The sequence below is a fragment of the Solenopsis invicta genome, chromosome 15, assembly GCF_016802725.1.
Source record: "Solenopsis invicta isolate M01_SB chromosome 15, UNIL_Sinv_3.0, whole genome shotgun sequence".
NCBI classification, from domain to species: Eukaryota; Metazoa; Arthropoda; class Insecta; order Hymenoptera; family Formicidae; genus Solenopsis; species Solenopsis invicta.
In genome coordinates this window covers 5988191-6009285 of record NC_052678.1, presented here as the reverse complement: position 1 = coordinate 6009285, position 21095 = coordinate 5988191, and the positions used below count along the sequence as shown (strand labels likewise).

Here is a 21095-nt window from a genome sequence, read left to right as displayed (position 1 = left end):
TGTACATACATACATACAGATACAGGTTAGATCTCGGAAAGTATCACTCGCGACTGTTGGTACACCTGGCGAAGAAAGAGCGCACACACAAACTTTAAAAATTTCTTGTCTAACTTTAATCGGCTTTCACGCGATTTAATGGAATATCTTGTCACGATTTATGCGACCGCAATCAGGACGAGACACGAATACTGAAGCATGGGGGCAAATAAACAGTAGATACAAATAAATTGACTCACCGTTCGTCGCTGCATCCGTCCAGCCGGTACACTTCTGTCTCGGCTGCAGCTCTCGAACATTTGAGATCCAAGATCCTCCTCACGACGGTTCGTCTCGATTCACGCTTGGCACGAACACGCGATCCTTCGTTTCCCGATACTCACGCGCGTCTAAAACTCGGGACACGAGACAATAAAGAAGATGCGAAACACGATTGAATGCGACACGACTTTGCATCATGCATCGTACCCGATACGACGGATGTTGGCACGAACGCCCGACACTTTGGTTCATTTTCGATACTCCACGGTACTCTCGAAACGCTTGCTCGCATCAAAAATTTGTACGGGACGACGAGGATGCGAGTTGAAATGCGCCGCGACGTACCACAACCTTTCGTCATCCTACCTAACCGACCGACTGCTGCTACTGCGGCAGTAGCAGCAGTTGGTTGGTTAGGGAGCACTCTAGAAGTTGGGGACCCCCCAAAAACGAACTACATAGCAATAGACGGCGTATTTGGTCGGTAAGAGTGAAGGGTTTTATGGTTGTAATCTTAGCTAAATGGTTCTAATCACAACTTAATTTTTTTCTACTAAATAAATTATTTTATAATTTTTAAAGGTAAAAATAATAAAACTATTTTTATATTATTGTTTTATTTTTTATGTATATATACACAAAAAGCACAAAATTATTGATTTATTAAGAAACATAATATCTCTGTTGCACATTCATGAAGTGTCAAGAAAGATGATAAGCAGATAATAAGACATCATAGTCTAGCAGATAATAAGACATCATAGTGATACTAGCAGATAATAAGTTCATCATAGTGATGGGTGATCATTAGTCCCTTTACATGTCGTATCTTTTACTTGAACGTCAACTAGTTTTACTCCAAAACTGTAAACAAAAAAAATTTACATACCTTCGAAAATTGTATAATGAATATTTAAAGAAATGTTACGTTGAGTAGGAACAAGAAATAATATGTTACAATATACTCATATATTATTTCCAAAAATATAAAATAGAATGTGATACTTACACCAATCAGAGAAACTAATACGTTTTAAAAAAAACAGGAATTCATTTTTCCGTTTTATTCTCGCTATTTTCTTTTGCGATATCTCATAGATATTCTTTTTGCAGCATTGTAAATGTGATTGTCTGACTCAATGTCTATTTTCCGACATAAAATATTATTTATAAAAGAACAGGATATTTTAATGAATTCTTCATTAATTGTCTGTGATAGGATATTTTGAATATGTGTGCACTGTGGAAGACAAGACATAAGATATTTTTCCTCCAAAATATGTGTTAATTTTTCGCCAAGTTTTTCTTCATGGCAAATATTCATAAACGCTTTTTCTAAAATCTGACAGGAATCTCTTATAAATGTAGATATTTCAGGTTTGTCTACATTATTGGCACATTGTTCACAAAGCGCAATTGTTTCGTTGTCACGTACACATTTTAAAATTTTCTTTTCGTTCAATAATATTTTATTTTCCGTTGCTGCAGGTATCATTGCTTCAACACATTCTGTTTCATCCATCAGCTCAGAGTTCTGTTGTTTCATTTTTTCACCAACATTCATTAATTGGGATAGAGCGTAAGTCGTACCCTCATTATTTTCGTGGCAGTTCGCACCTATGCAATGTTTGGATGTATAGTTACAAACGATTAAAGATTTAAAAGCTGCTTCAAATTGAGCAGGACTTGGATTCCTGTTTGCACATCCATGACTTCTGATCTAACTAAAAAAGTTTTCAAGTACATCTTGATTCATATATCTTAAATTGAGTGATTCATATCCAATGTAATGTATTCCATATTTCTTTCGCGGCTTTTATCGTCCACACCCAATTAGCCAAACACTTTTCAGTATTTCTTCTGGGAGCTTTTTTAGTATCTTTATCAACGAACCGCATATTTATAAGTTTTTTACAAGCCTCTTGCCAAAATTGCATGTGTCCACTGTTGTCAGATATAAAGCTACTTAATCCTTGTTGCTGTTTTCCATTAAATGAATCAAACAAATCGTTGAAAAAATGCAACACATCAGACGTTACTGCAGCACTCGATGACAAAGTCATCATTCCTTTACGCGTATGAACAATTCCTGAAACAACAAATGCAAATTATATTGTTAATGTATATGTTATTTTTTTTGTGTGCTGTTAATTGATATGCTCTTACAGTCTTACCTCCACATAAATTTAATATAACATCCATGTTATTTGCAAGTGTGTTAGAAAAAATTTGAGAGGCATATTTTACTCTCATTTTCGGGATAAATTTGACATTAACGTGTTTCTCTGTAATCTTTGATAACTGACGTTGTTTCACATAACTGTTTGTGTCAATATCATATGCAGTGCAAATGTCATCCAACGATGCAAATTTTTTACTTTTTGTGCATGTATTCTTGAAATCTATCTCCAAATCTTTTGTTAAAAGATTGTTCCTTATACCTTTTAATAAATGCACATAATCATAGAGAGGTACAACCTCTTGTCCTTTTATGACGAACGTATTTCCTGAAAGATTTTATTTTTTATATTTATTGTTATTAATATATTATATTATACAATTTTTTATGTCTCAATTTACTTACTTGGACGCAAACCTTTTTTGCAGCGAATCACGTTGCTATCCGCTATCAGAGCATTAATTGCAGAAATATTGGCACTCCCTTGATCGCAGATCGTAGCTATGGGGTTTAACCCACATATGATTATATTCGACAGCCATTCCTTTATACAGCGAAGTAATTGATTTGTTTTCGTGGCACTTTCACAAAAGCCATACCCCAATGGCATCTTTTGTCCAGTTTTTAAACTTCTCAAATAGAATACTATGGCATGATCAGCTATTTTCCTTGTTCTTCGATGTCCCCAATCCTCAAAACCAACAATTTTATCACGTGCCTTATTATAAACTAGGGCAGGTTGTAGTGAAATTTCATCCCATACAAGTGCTACGTCTTTCTCTCTCTCATCCTCAATGTCTCGCACGATATTTTTTAAAGATTGTAATATAATCTTGTTACATCCCGCTTGTAAAAGTATATTGGTAAGTTGACAATTTAAGGTAGAGATGGAAGGACAGGTCAAATACTTCGTTAAGAAATTATAACACGAACGGGATCTTTTATATATCCCAATACAAAAAATTTTCTCGTCTATTGTATATCGTCGAGCCTACAAAAATTATATTTAGAAAATAAGTAAATTTCTAAATACGAATAAATAAAAAAATTGACTTTAAAAATAAAAAAATTGAAATTATATATACAAATTTATGAAAAAATGTAAAAATTTGCAAATGTACACCCAAGGACTTTGCATCTGTCCATGGGGAAATTTTCCAAATTGAGAAGTCGCTATCTTTCTACATACTTACAGTTCATGATTAACGTAACGACCAATAAGCTCTAGTCGTTTCATTAATCATGAACTGCGAGTATGTAGAAAGTGGTGACTTCTCAGTTTAGAAAATTTCCCCATGGACAGAATCAAAGTCCTTGAGTGTACATAATTAACTGCAATATGTCTTTCAGAGACATGTCCTCAGGATTTCATGATAAGGCTCTCTTACGAAGGAATATTATTTACCTGAGGATGTACTTCACTGTTTCTTATTATCATGTCCACGAATTGTTTTTCAACATTATTGGACAATTTAGTATGCATTGATGTTTGCTTGGTAAACTGTTGTTTTTGGAGTTTCGTAAGTCGCTTTAATCGCCTATTTGAACGTCTTAGCGTAACAGTAGTGTTATACAACATTTTCGAATCTGGACAAAGATGTCTGGTACGGGTAATGTGTGCCAAATTAGGTCTTTTCCGTAAGACTTTCTTTCTTGTTACTCTTTGTAATTGCTCCTCTAGTTTCTTTAAACGCTCATCGTGTTCAAGAATAATACTTTTGTTTTCATCTACTATTTTTTATTGTTCTACTAACTGTGTATCTGTAAGATTTCTTTGTTCTTGCAACTGTTCTTCTATTTTTTGTTGTTGTTCTGCAAAGTGTTTATTTAGATGTTGTTGCTGTTCTAACTGTTCACTGTTACGCTGCACTTGCACAAGCAACAAATCAGTGTATTGAGGCTGCAATTTTTTATTTTGCTCATTTTCGTTATATTCAGGTCGTAGTTGCATATTATTATCTATTTCTATTGAATCGGTATTCTCAATATTATGATGAAGAACAGGAATTGCAGTATGAACTAAAAAGCGATTGTGAAGACTACAACTGTAATCCTCTTGACGAAAGTGCTTGTAACACACTCTATAATTTTGTAAATCATTCACAGTTAGATGTGCCAAAGAAAGTAGATTTAAACTTTTAATCCATTCATTGCATCTTGCAGAATTCTTCGGAAATTTGTGACGCGGGGCTTTTTTGCCAGACTTGCAACCCGTTCGCAACCCGGGACGCAACAAGTTCTAGCCACCATTATTACTACAAATATAACATAAAAATATAAAAACATAAGAAATAAAGAGAAAATATTGATAAATGTAAATGTTCTTACCAAAGATGAAAGACAACGCGTACAATGCGACAACGATTCGGATATACAAAATTATCTGAAGTATGCGATAGCGAATACTGGCGAATACGTCCGTACAGCACGATCATATGCGACAATGTGCCATGTGCGATCATCACCATCACCATGTGTCGAATGTCAAAATGGCCACTTACGCTATATTGGATTTTTGGCTTTGTAGTTCATCATTAAGTTTCCCCAACTTCTAGATGGCGCCAAAATACTATACAACTTTTTTCTTATATGAATCGAACACCGTAACCTCTAATCTGTATATTGTGATCGTATTATTATGTTCACGAAGAGATGGAGTCTCGAAAAATCGTTTTAGCTAAAAATTAAAAAATAAATCGTGGGCATAGGCAATCTTTCAAGTTTCTTTTCTTCCGATTTACTTGTAAAATCTATCCAAGTTTTTTTGGGTGGGTATTTTTATTCTACAAAAAAATGTGATTGGTCAAAGTAATTCGAAAATTAATTTATTCTGTAATAAGATTTATGATCCTTTTAATAGTTCTATTAGATAACTTTTATATCTTATACATGATCTATGGTACAAATTATTTAATTAAGCTTATCTATATTTGAGATAATAATATCAGGTAAATTTTAAATGTAAATCTTAATAGAGATACAAAAAATACTACATATATAAACTTATATACTGTATTAACGATCGGATACATTCACAAACGTAATAGATGTTCAATAATTTGCTATTCTATTAACAGGAATTGCATCTATGTAGGTACAGTATGACCTCTTGCTCTCTTGGACGATTTTGTCGCTTCTATATCAACGTCCGGAAACTGTTCTTTCACAGCTTCGAGGTCCATATTTGGGAATTTTTTCATTAACATTGCAACACGATTTCTGTCACGTCTAAAAAAAAATTTTTTTTAATTGAAATGAATAAATTTAGATATATCATGTTGCGCATGTACACGCTACATGTAAGTGAATAGTAAAAATAATTGCTACAAACACTCTTGCTCTGCGTTTTATATTCCAAAGTTTTTCCTTGTACAAGCGTAAGAACTTTTGAGTCGCGTATCCGCCATAGCCAAACATGTGCATCTTATGCCATTTTGTGTTCATAAACTTTGGAATGGAATATTGACGCATTCGATGATAAAACTTTAAGCCTAAATAGAGGTAAAAAAGTTAATATTATTTGTTACATCCATTTAACTTTCCTAAAAGCAACTTAATTCTAGGTATATGTAGAAAATTACTATAAATAAAGGATATATAAATCTTATACCTAAGATACTATTGACCATTTTTCCAGGTTGCTCTCCCGTCTCACCAGTCTCGAGCAAATGATATGCTCTATTTCTTTCACGAACAACTGTTTCCAAATTAATCATACTGTCTTGAATTTTGTCTAAACGTTCGGGATTCGGGAAAATCTCATTTGCTGTCTTACACGCCTCTTCCATGGTCATGAGCATGTTACGTTCCTTCAATAATACAAACCTACATTTAAACGTGCTAATCTGTAAGATGTCTGAAGAAAATTGATAGACATACAACCTTAAGATAGATAAATCTCACCATAATTTGTGAAGATCTGAATTGCTCTTCAATCTTAATTCATCCTTTTTCCAAGATCGGCCAACCCGAACCTCGTTCTTTCCCCAATTTTTTGGGTCATCAAAGAATTCCATCAAGTCACGACGTTCTGATGTAAGGTGTACAAATGCACAGTGTAAAGTTGGTGTGCTGTATTTACAGAGAAAGTACATTAAAAGACCACCCAAAATTTTAATTTTTATTCTTACATCTGTTTAAGATAACATTTCAGCTTAAACATTCATTCACTTTAATTTTATTTGTCTCACATTAAAATCCCATTTACTATCAATCTGTCAACAAGAGCACTGCGTTTAGCCCTAAGTGCGTAGTAATACTTTGGCAAATCTCGCATGTCAAACGACATGCAACAAAAAATAACTGTATGTTAAGAGGATTAAATGTTTTCTTTACACGACGAAAATATTTCTAAGATTCTTTTAAATTACGAAAACTGAAAATTGCGCTGCGGTCGGGGAGACACCGGTGGACGGAATGAAATAACACAACATATAAGCAATTCGAGAGAGGGACGTGATACGAACCTGCGAAGAAATGCGCGTTTAGGGGACGCTATAACACCCGAGGTCAAAGACAGATTTGTGAATAGTTTCGTTATGCCGCTCATGCTTGTGCTGGCCTGCACGGCCTTTATGAGCGCCGCCATCTTTCCGGACTGCTCTCTGCATGTCGCCTTTACAGGCTCCGGCTCCAAGTTTGCATGTCGTGCAATTGATCTGTTATTAACTGCACTTCTTGCAGACAGTGCAAAACATTGGCAGAGAAGGTTCCTCTCTGATGCTGGAAAGAAAAAGAGAAAGGATAAACAGTGTAAGAAGTTCAGATGAAATAAACAGACTAGCTAAATAAAATTAATAAAAGTAAAGAAATACATGAAATAGATAATATAATAGTTAAAAAAATAATTACAAAAAAATAGTCAATATAAATTTGTAGGCTCCGAAATTTCTCTAAAAGTTAGCTTCACAATTTTTTATTAATGACGGTTGATTTTTCTTTTGGAATTAATCAATCGCATTTATCGTCAACTAGGATTGAGCAGAAATAACCAATCACGGTTGACACTCAATCGATCACGTTTCTACAAGCCCGCAGTTGACGATCTTAAACCTAACCTAATCAAATATAATTCGAGCTAACCTAGTCTGACTACGTATGTTTTAACGTGTATCATGTGCGCGTATTTTCACCGAACATATTCGTGTCTGAATACATAAATTGGTTGGATAAGTGTGAAAGTGACAAGTCTGCAATATCATAAAATCTGTTTACCTATTTTTTTTAAAGCAGCTGAATATCCAGCGACAGAAAAGAATGTTGCGGAGCGTCTTAAAGTCGAAATTTGGTTACGAGGATTTTAAGAATGACATTCAGAAAAAGGCCACTACTACTATTTACAAAGGTTTTCACAAATAATTATCTTTTTATTGATTTTACACTCCATTTCCACCAAAGTAAATTAATTTTGCCCTGTGGAGAGGGGGGGGGGAGTAACTTACTCTTTATCATTTTCTATTTTTAAAAATTAGATAAGATCAAACGAGACCAAAGTTAATCTACATTGGTGGAAATCTTTAAGGTGGAAGACATTAGTTGCTGCAATACTTTCCTGCTCCATGCAACTTTTCTTTCTTTTTTATTCATGAACAATTTTTTAAAAGTCAATTCACAAAACATTGACGATTTTAGGAAAGCAAGATGTATTTGTATGTATGCCTACGGGTTCTGGGAAGTCTCTTTGTTTTCAATTACCAGCGATAATGAAGGAGCAGAAAGTTGCGATTGTGTTCTCGCCGCTTTTAGCTCTGATGAAGGTATTTCTTTTTTGTATATATTGTTTGTACAATATTAGTTTCTTCAACATGTATTTCTTTTGTATGAAAAGAACTTAGTGATAGGAAGAGAGAAGTCTTAACACATTTATTAATAATTTAATAGTAATGAATGTTGATTCAATTTTTGCAGAATCAAATAGATTTTTTGGTGAGTAAGAAAATAAATGCCTGCTCTTTAAATTCCACCATTTCTAGCAAAGAGAGGAATGCTATTATGAAAGATATACTGTCAGATGCACCAAACATAAAACTATTGTATGTTACTCCTGAAATGGGAGCGCAACATCATTTTCAGGTATTCCTTTGGTTTTAGATCTCTTGAAAGGAATAACTGTATCTACTTTTACTGCTTTACATTTTAGCATGTCTACAATCTGCTTGATAAGATAATGTAATAAATCTGAATTATTTCTAAAACCAATTGAAAAGACAATATATTAAGATTTTGATTTGAATTCTTTTTTCATTGTGATGTTTAATTTATAGGAAGCTATAATTCAAATGCAAAAAAAGAAAGCACTCTCTTATTTTGTTATTGATGAAGCTCACTGTTTAAGTGAATGGGGTCATGATTTTAGGCCAACTTATAGACAATTGGGAACTTTCAAAAAATTGTGTCCTAAGATACCTATGATTGCATTAACAGCGACTGCTGCAAAGCAGGCAAGACACTTATGAAGATATGGATATTTTTGGTTTTATTGGTAGTAAAATTATAATAATACGATCAATATTGTGTAGGTGAAAGATGATATTCTCCAAAGTTTACACATGAAAGATGCAGTTATATTTTCCCAACCGGTATTTCGTCCTAATTTATATTACGACGTGTGGTTTCAAGAAATATTGGACAAGCCATTTCTACATTTGAAAAACTTTATTTTGGATGCACTTGGCCCCTCAGATAATTCTATTCCTGTGGTGAATTAAATTCTACTATTGTTATCGATATTCTATGAGTTGTGCAGAACTGTAATACTGTAGATTTTTCATAATATTTTTTTTAGCACAAAAGAAATTGTGGTATCATTTATTGTAGAAAGAAAGAAGCGACTGAAATTGTCGCGCATAAATTGACTCTCGCGGGTATCACTACGCTTGCGTATCATGGAAGTATGTGATTTTTACAGCATGCTAATACGCTTGAGCAATGAATTTTATTGAAAATGATATTTTATTTTATTACTTAATAGGCTTAAAAACTCAGGAACGTAACGAAGTGCAAAATAAGTGGACGACAGGTGAAATACCTGTTATCGCGGCAACATGTAGTTTCGGGATGGGGGTCGACAAGGCATCCGTTAGGTAGTTCTGACACTTTCGGAAAATAATATTACACATTAAAGAAGTTAAAAATATATTTATTATATGAATATATAGATTTGTGGTTCATTGGACGGTACCTCAGAATATTGCTGCGTATTATCAAGAATCGGGAAGAGCTGGCAGAGATGGCAATCCGGCATTTTGCAGGATTTATTTTAGCAATGAGGAATATGGACCTATTTCATTCCTTATCAAAGAGGAAATCAACCATAAAAGTTCGGAAGTTGTAAAAAATAAGTGGCAGAATTTTGAAAAGAGCGTTGCATACTGTTTAGAAGCAAAGTATGATCTTTATTCTTTCTCGAGAATTACATTATAATAATTAAGAATAGAAAAAAATTAATTCAGGAACTTAATATTACGAATTTTTGAAGTAAAAAAATATATATTTAAAGTAAGATAGTAGAAGGAAAAATATCTTGAGTACCTTAAAAATCGCTTGGCATTTTAAGTCTATTGGTATTAATTAGATTTTATACATGCTATTATATAGATGTCGACATGCAGTGTTTTCTAAATATTTCGGAGATTCTCCTCCACTTTGCAAAAATAGATGCGATGTTTGTAAGAACAAGGTTGAGGTACAAGCAAGAATTACTCAATTCGAAATGTGCCAGACTAGATCTAATAAATCTCGAAGTAAAATAGGCAGTGTAATACAAATGGACTACAGTGATGATGAAATGTACGTAAATAATTATTTAAATTTGTGTCTGCGACAAATATATTTTTGCATTAGGATAAAATACTCATAAGTGTTCATAATTATATGATAACAACAGGGATGCGTTCAATGAATCACAAGAATCGAGGGAGAAATTATTAGTGGCTGAAAAGCGAGAAAGAAAAGAACTTATTATGGAGCAGTTTGCACTTCGGCGTGGTACATCTAATAAAGAGGATGACGTGAGTAAAAATTCGTAAACAAATATTTTTTTTATATTGTTTCTCTTTCTCGCTATTTTTTATTCGTTTTTCAATAGGTGAGGCGACGGAACATAAAGGATGCGAAAAAAGCTCATGTTTGTGCGGCCAATAGTACAGATAGAAAAATAAAGGGTTTAACTGTTCAAGTAAGACACATTACGCATTATTTTTTTGTATGAAGTATTATCAGCATTTTTAAACAATGCTTATTATTTTAAGATACGGGAACACTTTTACAATGAATTGAAAATAGCATTACTTGAAAATTATCAACACTTACATGCAGAAATTAACGAACAGTTTGAAGAAAAAAATGTACACGATGTGGCCATTAGTAAAGAATATAAAATATTTTCCAATTCTAAAGTGCCAAATAAGTACAAATTTGATATGTCTAAATTGGTATGTAATATTTTTTTTATAAATATTTTTATGCACATTATGTTCTATGAAGTCTTCATATATAGGTGATATATAGATGAAAGAAATTACATTATTTTGAATAAATATATGAACTATTTTAGAATAAAATTTTTTTATAAATATGTAAAATTGTGCCAAATTTACAATAAGACATTGTTATTGTTTTAAATATAAATATTCTTTGTTTTGTTTGCTTTACTTATATAGATTTCATCGGTACGAAAATGTACTAATAATAATATTGTGTGTGACGTAATACGTGATTATAATAAAACTGAATTTCATAATTCTGAATTTAACAATTCTGACAGTATCGATATATCTAGTAATGAACAAGTAACAGATACAGTCAAAACAGGATTTGCCGGAAATGCTTGTCTGTCGATCAGTCATAAGACTTTCACTTCCGCTTTCAAAACTGCAGCGGAGATTATAAATGAAGAAAGATTACGTGTACCTACATTAGACAAGGATAAAAAGTCTCAGTCTAAAGAATTATCTGTTAATAATAATAATGCACAAAAAAGTATACTCGAAAACGATAAATCAGAGATGCAAATGACGGGTTTTGTTTGTGCACGAAAAATTCACGAGAGCAATGTGGTTAAATCTAGTGCAAGTTCCTCTAAATCAAAAGTTCGCAGAAGCAAAACTGATAAGAATGTAAAAAGAACATCTAAAACAGTTTATGAGCAGATTTTAGCTTCAGCAAAGTCATCGAAAAAATCTATAGACGAAACAAGAGATGTTTCTTCTGAATTGAAAGTAGATAGTATTGTTGATTCTGTTAAAATTAAAAATGAAATTCAAGATGTAAGTAAAAATAAAAGAGGCCATGAATTTATTGAATGTCACGAGGATGATATAAAATCTGTTAAGAAGAAAAAAATTATGCATAACGAATACGATGATAAAATTAATGATAATATATCCCATAAAAATATCGAAAAAATGACTTTAGATGACAAAATTAACATGAAAACGAAAGAAAGTAGAAAAAGTACAGATATAATTAATATTAATGCCATAAATGAAAATTCGTCAAGAACAACAGAAAATAACACAGAAAAGCATCTTAAAAATACTAATGTAGAATTAAAAAAAAATGAGAAAATTACAAATCCAACTTGTTCAAAACATCACAAAAATAGTGATAGTAACAAAATAAAAGTACCTGCAGACAAAGCTATGCAATTTAAAACGGCGGAAATTTTGAAGTCATATTTAATGAGATATTATCCGTCAAAACGGCTTCCGGATAGAGCGACATTTTCAAAAACTTGCAGAGAAATGCATTACAATATGCTGAAAAAGAAAATATTTGGTATGACAAATTTTAAAATTTATATTATAATTTTATAGATTGTTCTGAGTTTTAGAATTTTTGCATTTGATAAATATCTTTGATTTCAGATAAAGAAGGAATACACGACTTTGTTGTAAGTTTTATGAGTCAATCTTAAAAGAGTGTTTACTTCATATCTAATATGCCTTTTGTTCAATAAAAAAGGGCACTACTTGTAATCGCTTTAATTATAGATAAATTTTTCTCTACATGTATCTACAAGTCTTTATTTATTAAAATTCTTATATTCTTATTATGTCTAATTGCATCTGTCCATAGAGTTAAAAAAAAACATTTTTTTGAGATTTTTTTATTAAACCGTGTGATTTATTGTAATTAAAACTGTTTTTCATTTTTAAAAATGTTTTTCATAGAATTCAAAAAATATCGGAAGAAAAACAGATTTTGTAAATTATTTTGTAAATCTTTTGTATATATTTTTATTAACTTAAATATTATCACATATTTTGTTAGGAAATTTATATCATCATATTTTATAAATATAAAAAGAAACGCTTTCTGAAATTTACATCATATCACCGTAAATTACATTACAAAACATGTTCTTATTTCTAGGTATTTTATTAAACATATAAATGAGCAAACAATTACATTTAATATTAAATGTAACTCTAATATATGTAATAAATAAGGCAAGATTTTTCAGAGAAAAATATTTCTCCCTGAGAGCTGTCATGTATATTTACTTACAATCTATATATACTAAATGACTTTTATATGACTTTTACTCTTTTATAGTGCATAGTTTTCTTAGTTCTCATAAGCATTTATGTTTTTATTTGCTAGCGATGAAGATAAATACGGTTTTATTTATTTTTTTATAATGCATTTTTAGTATTAAAGCACGTGCGAAGTTTTTAATAGATATAACATCTCCACATTGCATATTTAACAGTCATTAAATTATTTACATATTTACAATGAGGTAAAAACATTATATTATATTTAGTAAGGATCACTGACATTATGTCATACTACAGAAACAGATATTCCCTCTCTGATTGTAGGCAACGAATAAAACATTTTGCACAGCTTATCTGAAATCGAAAGTATTAGAAATAATATATAAGATTTATATGGATATCGGAACAAGTAAAACTAAATTTATTGAATGACATCTACATCAGCTTGGTCCTCTCCACATTTTTATCATAAGATAGCATTATGACATTGTGAGTCGCTGTCTACTCAGAAAGGAAAGCTCAGCATGATGTGACATGGAAGATCTCTGGATATACAGAGTAATTAATATTATTACTTGAATCATACTATGGGATATTTCGGAATTCTATCTGTTATTCGAGTCTACTGTTAAATAAATGGCAAATTTTCAGCAAATAAAGCTTTCTAATATAAAAGAAGAAAATACAAAATAGAAAATTAAAATAAGTCTAATAATTCCAAATGACATTAGATAAACTATAGGTACATTGTGGCTCGAGTTTAGTATATATACGCATATAAAGAAATGATCAATTTTATTCAATTTCGTCTAAGAAGTTAAAATTATTAAATCTATGATTTTTTAAATGCCAGTTTGTTCTGTTAACATTTGTTAACGTTGAAAATGTATTAAATTATCTCTACTTTTAAACTTATTGTTATCAAACAATTGAGCGATTATCACTTTAACATTTATTTAGATTTGAACTAGGTATGATGAATCTTTTGTATCAATGTATTCTTATATTGTAGTATAGTATTTTTGTATATTGTGTGATATTCTGTCTGGATTTTATGTCTAATGAACGATAATGATAGAATGACAAAAAAAAACGAACATTTTTAACCGTGTGCTGACATTTTTATAACTGCGTTTTGATTCCGAAACTATATATTTATGTTATAGAATTTCTCTGCGTGTTATATTTAAGAAAATTCCAAAATAAGAAAACAAAGCAAAATGACCACATGATTACCAGCATGTGATATTATTTGAAGTACAGCAATTGAAATTTATCTAGCAATAATAAAGTACCATTTGTAAAAAAATTACAAAAATTTCTTCAGAAGAAGTTTTCTTAGACTATTTTATTTTTAAAACGATTCTTTAGTAATCTTATTCATCTTAATTAGAAAAATTAATGTAGTTGATATTTCTACGAAAAGTAAAAAATAGTGAAATTGAAAAGAATTAGATGCCGCTATTTTAATTACATAATTAAAATGTTTTGACTTAATGATGATTATGTAAAAAATGGTTATGTAATTGGAATGATGTGACAGTGCACACTGATGAAATTGCTTCAGTGTTGCAATATTAATGTTGTCTATAGTAATGCATCTCTTTCTTTTTTTCTCTTTATTTTGGTATTTAATTTTAAGAATATTTATCGCGATTCTACTGCATAAATAATGTGTTTCTTTTTTCTAATTGATCATTATCTTTGCACATAAATCCAATGTAACAGCTGATTTCATCACTGCTTTGGTATTAAAATTTTCCTTAATTACTATGTGATACATTAATGAAAGCATATATCAAATCGATAAATGGCTTGATACAGAATGCATTAATTTTTTTTTCATTAATGCACAAATGCAATTTTTTCCAAAAATTTAAAATAAAAAAGTTTTATATAATTTTTGTAACAAATAAAACATTACGGTGCAGCTAACTTACATTTGTATAATTTAGTCAAGATTGGGTAATAATAAGTTAAAAATTAAGTAATAAAATTATCTTTTAATTTGACTTTGTTAATTTTGAATGAGTAGATTTTTAATTTCTAATTATTTTTAAAATACATAAGTTTTATTAACATTAAATTTTTCCGTGAAATTAAAAATTCATTTATGTAAAAGGAAGAAATATATTTCCTTGTAAAAAATAATATTTTTTGGTTATCAAAAACTTAATTTACAAATAAAATATTGAATTTGTGTGATGATCCAAATTTTACTATTTAATTTAATTTTAAAAATTTACGACATTCTGATTTGAAGCAATGTTTTTAAAATTAACTCTCAATTTAGTTTTAACGTAACTTTTAACTTTTAACTTAGTTTAAAAAATTATCAATTTTTCCAACTCTAAATTTAGTATAATATCATTATAACATTATGTTATAAATAAGAAAGTAATTTCTAGTATTAAAACAAATAAATAACATTACGATTAAAACACACACACATACACACACGCGTTGCATATCTATATTAAGTTTATGCTATAAGTTAAGAAATAATTTTGATAAAAATAATCAACGATATTTATAAAAAACTTCGTACTGAAAAATAATTAGAGAGAAATTTCGGATGTCTCCCATTCATTATTTACAATTAAACTTACGTATCAGATGTATTAAAAGTATAAAAATAGAAAATGTTCTTGAATTAATTTAATTAGAATCGATTAAATCGAGTGATATCGATGTTTGTGGATATCACTTTAAAGATTGTATATCTAACAAAATATGATATTTATATATATGATAGTATATATAAATAGCAAATAATGCTTACATCTGTATTAGCACACTGTTTCGCCAATAGCAATTAAAAATGATAGTCAGAAAGTTATTGAAAAAAAATGTCTTGTCCATTCGCTCGATCGCTTTAAATCATGTAATCACACTATTAACGTCAGATTTGGATTGTTAGAAGACAAAAGCGTGTTGTACACATCCGTCTCTTTTTCCTTCGAGTCGATTTGCTTGTTGGTTTGCATCTTTTGTTTTTTCTTTTTCATTTCCAACAATTCCAATGATGATTTTTTCGTCTGGCCAGTCAGTATTCTCATGATGCTCCAGATGAATAACACAATTCCAGAAATGAATAGTAGATACATTATTGCTTCTTCTGCCACCGGCATGAAGTTTAAGTAAAACCAGAAACGTGTTTTCATGACTGTTGGTAGCTTGTACATTCCCTAAGAAGAAAAAGATATATTTTATTGTTTTACATCTCTCGATGCAATTTCACTGAACGAAATGAAGAACAGTACATCGCTACCGTGAATCAAATATACATATAATGTATGCATGTCACGTTATATACATTATGTGATACAGAAGTAATTAAAAATTACTTCTTTGACCGATTCCTTAGAATATAACTTTGGAGAATCTTTATAATATTGAATTTTGCATTGATTGCAACGATATTTGCTGTACTTACAATTTCGAACCATAGCATTGGAATCGTTAACCCGGGGAACTTTTCCACTCTGGCCATGTGTCCGATATCCTGTAGAGCCATGTTAATCTGAAATCGGGATGCCAGTTTCACGGGTAGTCCAGATTTTGGCTGAATGTAGAAATAGGATTCGTGTAGCTCCTTCTTGGGGTTCAATCCGTCCACGGCTTCTAGCAACGATGGGTCGCTCTTATAAAAGTGTGGGTACGACAGGGCGATTGGAAATCCTATGAAATCGGAAGAATGTATTTACACTTGTAATATATCAACGCGATTTTGTTCTGCTAGACGGGTTTAACTTCAATTCGAGAATTTGCTTTTAAATCGTCGGGTTGCGACGCGAGAATGCGAAACATCAATATTCTTAATTCTTTTAAAATATTTCATGTCACTTATTTGGTGGAAATAATTTCTGTCATTATTATGTAATTGACGTGACATAATTTTATTATTGTGAACGCGCACGCGATTCGATTGTTTACTTTATCAGCACAGATGCATAAAGCAGAAATCATTACATTGCATTAATCCTAGAAACGAGTCATTTTGATTTATTTGCAAAGCAAATGATTACAATAAACATGAGTTATCTCCGATCATTTAGTGTGTCGTGTAGATGCAACTGCTTTTTTTCCTTTTTATCCTTCGCTCACGTCTCGAATCGGAATTGTCGATTTTTATTGCATCATGACGAAAGCAATCGGAATCTCGCAACGTTACTTCAACGAAGACAAATCGGATGACGGCAACCGGTAAATAGCACGCGACGTAATCATTGATTTTGTGATATATATCGAGATTTTTTTACAAGTTTATTTTTTATGAAAGAAGCCGAAGATAATATGTATTTAATTAAGTATGCGTTAAATGTAATAATTGATTCGAAGAATCACATTTAATAGGTATTAAATTTAATATCTATTAAATGGATATTTAATAAGTATTAATTGTTCCGTACATATTTTCCTCATCGATTCTTGTTCCGCTATTAAGTGTCTTTTATAAGAGATAAATAGAAAATTTTGCGCGATATATGCATTAAACTTCACAATTTGCAATATGAATTATACTAATGATTTTATGATTACATAGAAAAAAATTTAGTATCAAATCAACAATCTTTGTTTTATATATAAACAAGAATATAAAATCTTCTTGGATTTATAATCTTAAATAGATATAATTTGCTTACATTAAGAAAATTTTTCTCTTTATTTATGCAAATCGTGTTTGTTTAAGATTATAAATTTTTCGAAGAAGATTTATATTCTTACTTATATATGAAATGATTGTTGATTTGATATTAATTTTTTTTGTGTGTACAATTATCATCTTCGACTTACATTGAACAATGTACTGAAATTAACTAGAGTATTAATATCTTACCGTAGTAACAATCGGTCACGTCGATTAAGCCAGCCTGCAGACAGCGTCCTTGACGACAGAAGCATTTATTTTCTGGATTCACTGCTCCGTTATCTAATTCGTTTTCCCTGAATGTGTATTTGTACGTGTCCAAGCTTTCTATTACCTGTTCTCCAATTCGTACCTTTGGACAAGATGATATTTCTATAAAAGGATATTCTTAATCCGCGTAAATAAGCGCGTGACTTCCACATATTTTTATTTTTCTTTATAAAAAATTATAAATTGAGACGTATTTTAAATAATACTTTTTAAACATTAAAAATTAAAAGAAACTCATTTTTTTTTTAATATTTTGTTATGTAATATATTTAATTTTAGTAAATTAATTTTACAACTTGTATCTGGGTCAATTTGATCGAGTGCTTACGAATTAAAGATTTTTAAATTTTTAGATTTTTTAAAATGAGATACTATCACTAATATTTCTAATTTCAATATAATATGTATTTCCGATATTATATTATTAATTATTTGTATTTGAAAGTTGTTAATAAAAATTTATATGTATTAAAAATAAATGATTTTTGATTAAACGAAGATATTGAGATACATGTTTTAATAGCTTTTATATAAGCGCTTAATAAAAAATTTTATCTCAATTAAATTCAAATATATTTTAATAGATTTTTTATTTAACGGCCAACTATGAACCAATTTTTAAATCGTTGCAAGAAGAATGTAGAAGAGAGAAGAGATAAAAAAAAGAAAAGTTTTTACTGAGGAAAGATTGCCAAGTTATTCGAGAGATAGATCCATGAATTGCATAAGAATAATTTATGAACATTCTGTATAAGGGAAGAAAGTCAATAACAGAAGAAATAACATTACATACGAATTGCATGACTCGGCAAAAGGTTCTTGGCCGAATCGTTTAACCAATTTATCGTGATGATTGTAATGATCAAAATTACCAATCGTGCACTTCGGCAGAGGCTCTTGCGAAAGAAGAGAAGCGTGTCGTTAGGTTGGATGTAGCTTGGAAACTTAGCGCCATCGCTCGCGCCTTGCACATTCGCGCATTTACCAGTCCATTGCGATAGATTCACGTCCCCATTATACGTATCGATCAAGCCTGTCATTCGAATATCTGTCTCTCCCGTGTAAATCGTTTCGGAATCACCGTCGAAGTCGTACATCTGCAAAGTGCGTAGCAAACGTAAGATTTGTATTATCGCAAGGTTTGCACTTTAGACAAAGTTTATAATTAAATTGAAAGGAATGCCTGAATTTAAATATGTAAAATTTGATAGAAATATTTTTACTCCACAATGAGCTTTAAATCCAATCAAGTTTTATGCTTTCAGCAAAGAATACAAGTAATTAAAAACTTTACGACTCTTTCGATGAAAATTACGTTAATTAGAGAAAGCTTAGAAAAAATATATTATAAATATTGCGCTTATGTATATGATCACGATTGTTATTGTATACTTTAAAAGACGCTGATTATTTTATTACTTACCCTATCGATTAATCCCAATTTATCGAAATGGATCCAAGACGGCATTAAATGATTGCCAAGAGTAACAAGAGTCGATTGGTAACCAAACATGAATTCACGTGCGGTCATTTGAACCAGGGGACGAGTGTCTGTCTGACGAATTAATGTGTTGAGGCCCCACCTGGTTAGGTACGCTGCGTCTTTCATCACGTTCGTGATGCTCTGAAATAATAGAGAAAGGAAGTGAAAAACGTATAATTGGACTTATAATATACATATAGATAAATATATTATTATTATCTGCGTCATTAAAATAATTGATTCCACTACAATAAGTTGATATCGAGATTATTAAGATAATTGCACCACACTTTGCGTATATACCCGTCGCATATTAAACATTGACATAGGATTAAATTATTGACTTTATTTATCATTTGACTCTTGTTCTCGTCACCCCAAAATGGAAAGTGTGGTAATTAGAACATGATTGATTAGTGTATAATAGAACAAAAAAATTGAATTATTTTTTAGAATAAAAAAGAAAATATATCCAAAATAAAAAAAAATAAAAAACTACACATTGTAGACTTGAATTAAGTTAGACTTTTATGTAATAGTTCTTACTCAAGTAAGACTAAAACAACTATTATTTTTCGAAGACGAAAATAGGCATAAACGTTGAGACAGACGATAAACGGATAGACTAGGATTTATAGCAAATTACTAGAGTGTAAATTATGTCATTAGAACGTATTGTACCATTGAATATTGTAGGATCAATGACACGTTGCCTGTTGACATTTATTATGTGTCGCAATAATATATCGCTGTTTATGGAATTAAGTGCGACATATCATTAGTTTTTAACAAAGGAAAGAATGAATGCATTGAAATCTTCAGACATTTTCAACCACGCGATTGCCAGGGTCATTGACTTTACTGATAATATGGCCAACGAAAATGATAAATAATAATAATATGAAAACGAAATTATTATCAAGATAGAGTAGCCTGCTGGTTATTTTAAATAAAAGCTAATTAATTTGTCAAATTTTTATTTTGTTTAATTCTAATGTCATTGTATTTTCAAGAGACTACTACAACTCGACTACAACTCGCTAGTAATCAATGTCAATGGACAATAGCTACTGCATGCAATAAGAAAGCTGAATATAAACGAAGCGCTTTCTCTCGTGCGACCTTTTAAACAGATAAGAGTATTTACGGCGTATCTATTACTCTTAACTGACGGCTTTACAATTTGCGTGCCTACGAAGAATGTATTGCTTAAGCAGATTCTTCGCGAAACATGATTCACTGCACCTCTCGCGCATTGAACAGCGAATTTAATTATAGTGATTTTATTTCTTCGTAGATTCGACGCAATAACTTCAAAGTAATCATCGTAATGATGTAAAATTATCATTGCGGCGTAACAAGTGGATTTATGTAATGCGTCAAACGCAAATGACATTGTAATAAGTTATTTTGTGTTTGGGTAGTTCTAAAAAATTTTTTTATTTAATTTTTTATTTTTTTATGCACGGAGAACACATTATCGAGTCACGTTTATATGAGCTTTCGGCTTGAAAACGATTTAACAACCGTGCATGATTTATGATCGTGTGAATTATCATAAGAAATGTTACATTAAGTTTCTCCAATTGAATTTAAAATGCATTAATTTTGTCATTTTACCTATTGATCAATTTTGCGCTTAGAAAAATATACTGTATATTTATAACGATTTTATGAAAAATTAATTGGATTAAGCTTTACGAGGAAGATACAATATGAGACACGCGTATATTTCCTCGTATATTTAAA

At 30.7% G+C, this 21095-nt stretch overlaps 3 protein-coding genes across 7 annotated transcripts in view; 1 reads left to right on the top strand and 2 right to left on the bottom strand.

Moving 5' to 3' along the window:
- Positions 1 to 5249: 5249 nt before the first annotated feature.
- Positions 5250 to 7128, bottom strand: LOC105200978 (39S ribosomal protein L47, mitochondrial). Its single transcript, XM_011168789.3, has 5 exons — positions 6907 to 7128; positions 6344 to 6511; positions 6051 to 6265; positions 5772 to 5931; positions 5250 to 5668 (listed from the first exon to the last, which is right to left on the bottom strand). Exons 1-5 carry the CDS (start codon positions 7026 to 7028, stop codon positions 5527 to 5529), a joined length of 807 nt encoding a protein of 268 aa, XP_011167091.1. The 5' UTR covers positions 7029 to 7128; the 3' UTR covers positions 5250 to 5526.
- Positions 7097 to 14035, top strand: LOC105200977 (ATP-dependent DNA helicase Q5). Of its 3 annotated transcripts, none has more exons than XM_039457763.1 (15): positions 7097 to 7192; positions 7670 to 7784; positions 8072 to 8196; positions 8348 to 8512; positions 8704 to 8880; positions 8959 to 9138; positions 9225 to 9330; positions 9411 to 9522; positions 9598 to 9825; positions 10037 to 10228; positions 10326 to 10449; positions 10527 to 10616; positions 10690 to 10872; positions 11101 to 12217; positions 12307 to 14035. In XM_039457763.1, exons 1-15 carry the CDS (start codon positions 7160 to 7162, stop codon positions 12354 to 12356), a joined length of 2997 nt encoding a protein of 998 aa, XP_039313697.1. In that variant the 5' UTR covers positions 7097 to 7159; the 3' UTR covers positions 12357 to 14035. The 3 variants fall into 3 exon arrangements, with proteins under 3 accessions (XP_039313697.1, XP_025993850.2, XP_011167090.3); XM_011168788.3 differs by having other exon boundaries at positions 7117 to 7192; positions 7673 to 7784; positions 12307 to 12356; XM_026138065.2 differs by lacking the exon at positions 10690 to 10872.
- A 1550-nt stretch (positions 14036 to 15585) lies between these two features.
- Positions 15586 to 21095, bottom strand: part of LOC105200975 (scavenger receptor class B member 1) — a 46566-nt gene continuing 41056 nt past the window's right edge. For all 3 annotated transcript variants that reach the window (XM_026138066.2, XM_011168786.3, XM_039457772.1), the window contains 5 exons: positions 19287 to 19487; positions 18736 to 18960; positions 17783 to 17945; positions 16379 to 16623; positions 15586 to 16130 (listed from right to left, as the gene is read on the bottom strand). In XM_026138066.2, coding sequence (XP_025993851.2) covers positions 15831 to 16130; positions 16379 to 16623; positions 17783 to 17945; positions 18736 to 18960; positions 19287 to 19487 — 1134 coding nt within the window. In that variant the 3' untranslated portion in view covers positions 15586 to 15830. The remainder of the gene's footprint in view (positions 16131 to 16378; positions 16624 to 17782; positions 17946 to 18735; positions 18961 to 19286; positions 19488 to 21095) is intronic.

What these genes read in the sequence shown, in the direction of transcription:
- LOC105200977 (XM_039457763.1), top strand. Translation starts at nt 7,160, where the DNA reads ATGCTGGAAAGAAAAAGAGAAAGGATAAACAGT. An exon ending in AAAGAGAAAGGATAAACAGT is followed by an intron (nt 7,193 to 7,669) that starts GTAAGAAGTTCA and finishes TTTTTTTTAAAG; the next exon opens with CAGCTGAATATCCAGCGACA. An exon ending in GCATACTGTTTAGAAGCAAA is followed by an intron (nt 9,826 to 10,036) that starts GTATGATCTTTA and finishes GCTATTATATAG; the next exon opens with ATGTCGACATGCAGTGTTTT.
- LOC105200978 (XM_011168789.3), bottom strand. Translation starts at nt 7,028, where the DNA reads ATGGCGGCGCTCATAAAGGCCGTGCAGGCCAGCACAAGCATGAGCGGC. An exon ending in TCAGATCTTCACAAATTATG is followed by an intron (nt 6,266 to 6,343) that starts GTGAGATTTATC and finishes GTTTAAATGTAG; the next exon opens with GTTTGTATTATTGAAGGAAC. An exon ending in AATGGTCAATAGTATCTTAG is followed by an intron (nt 5,932 to 6,050) that starts GTATAAGATTTA and finishes ACCTCTATTTAG; the next exon opens with GCTTAAAGTTTTATCATCGA.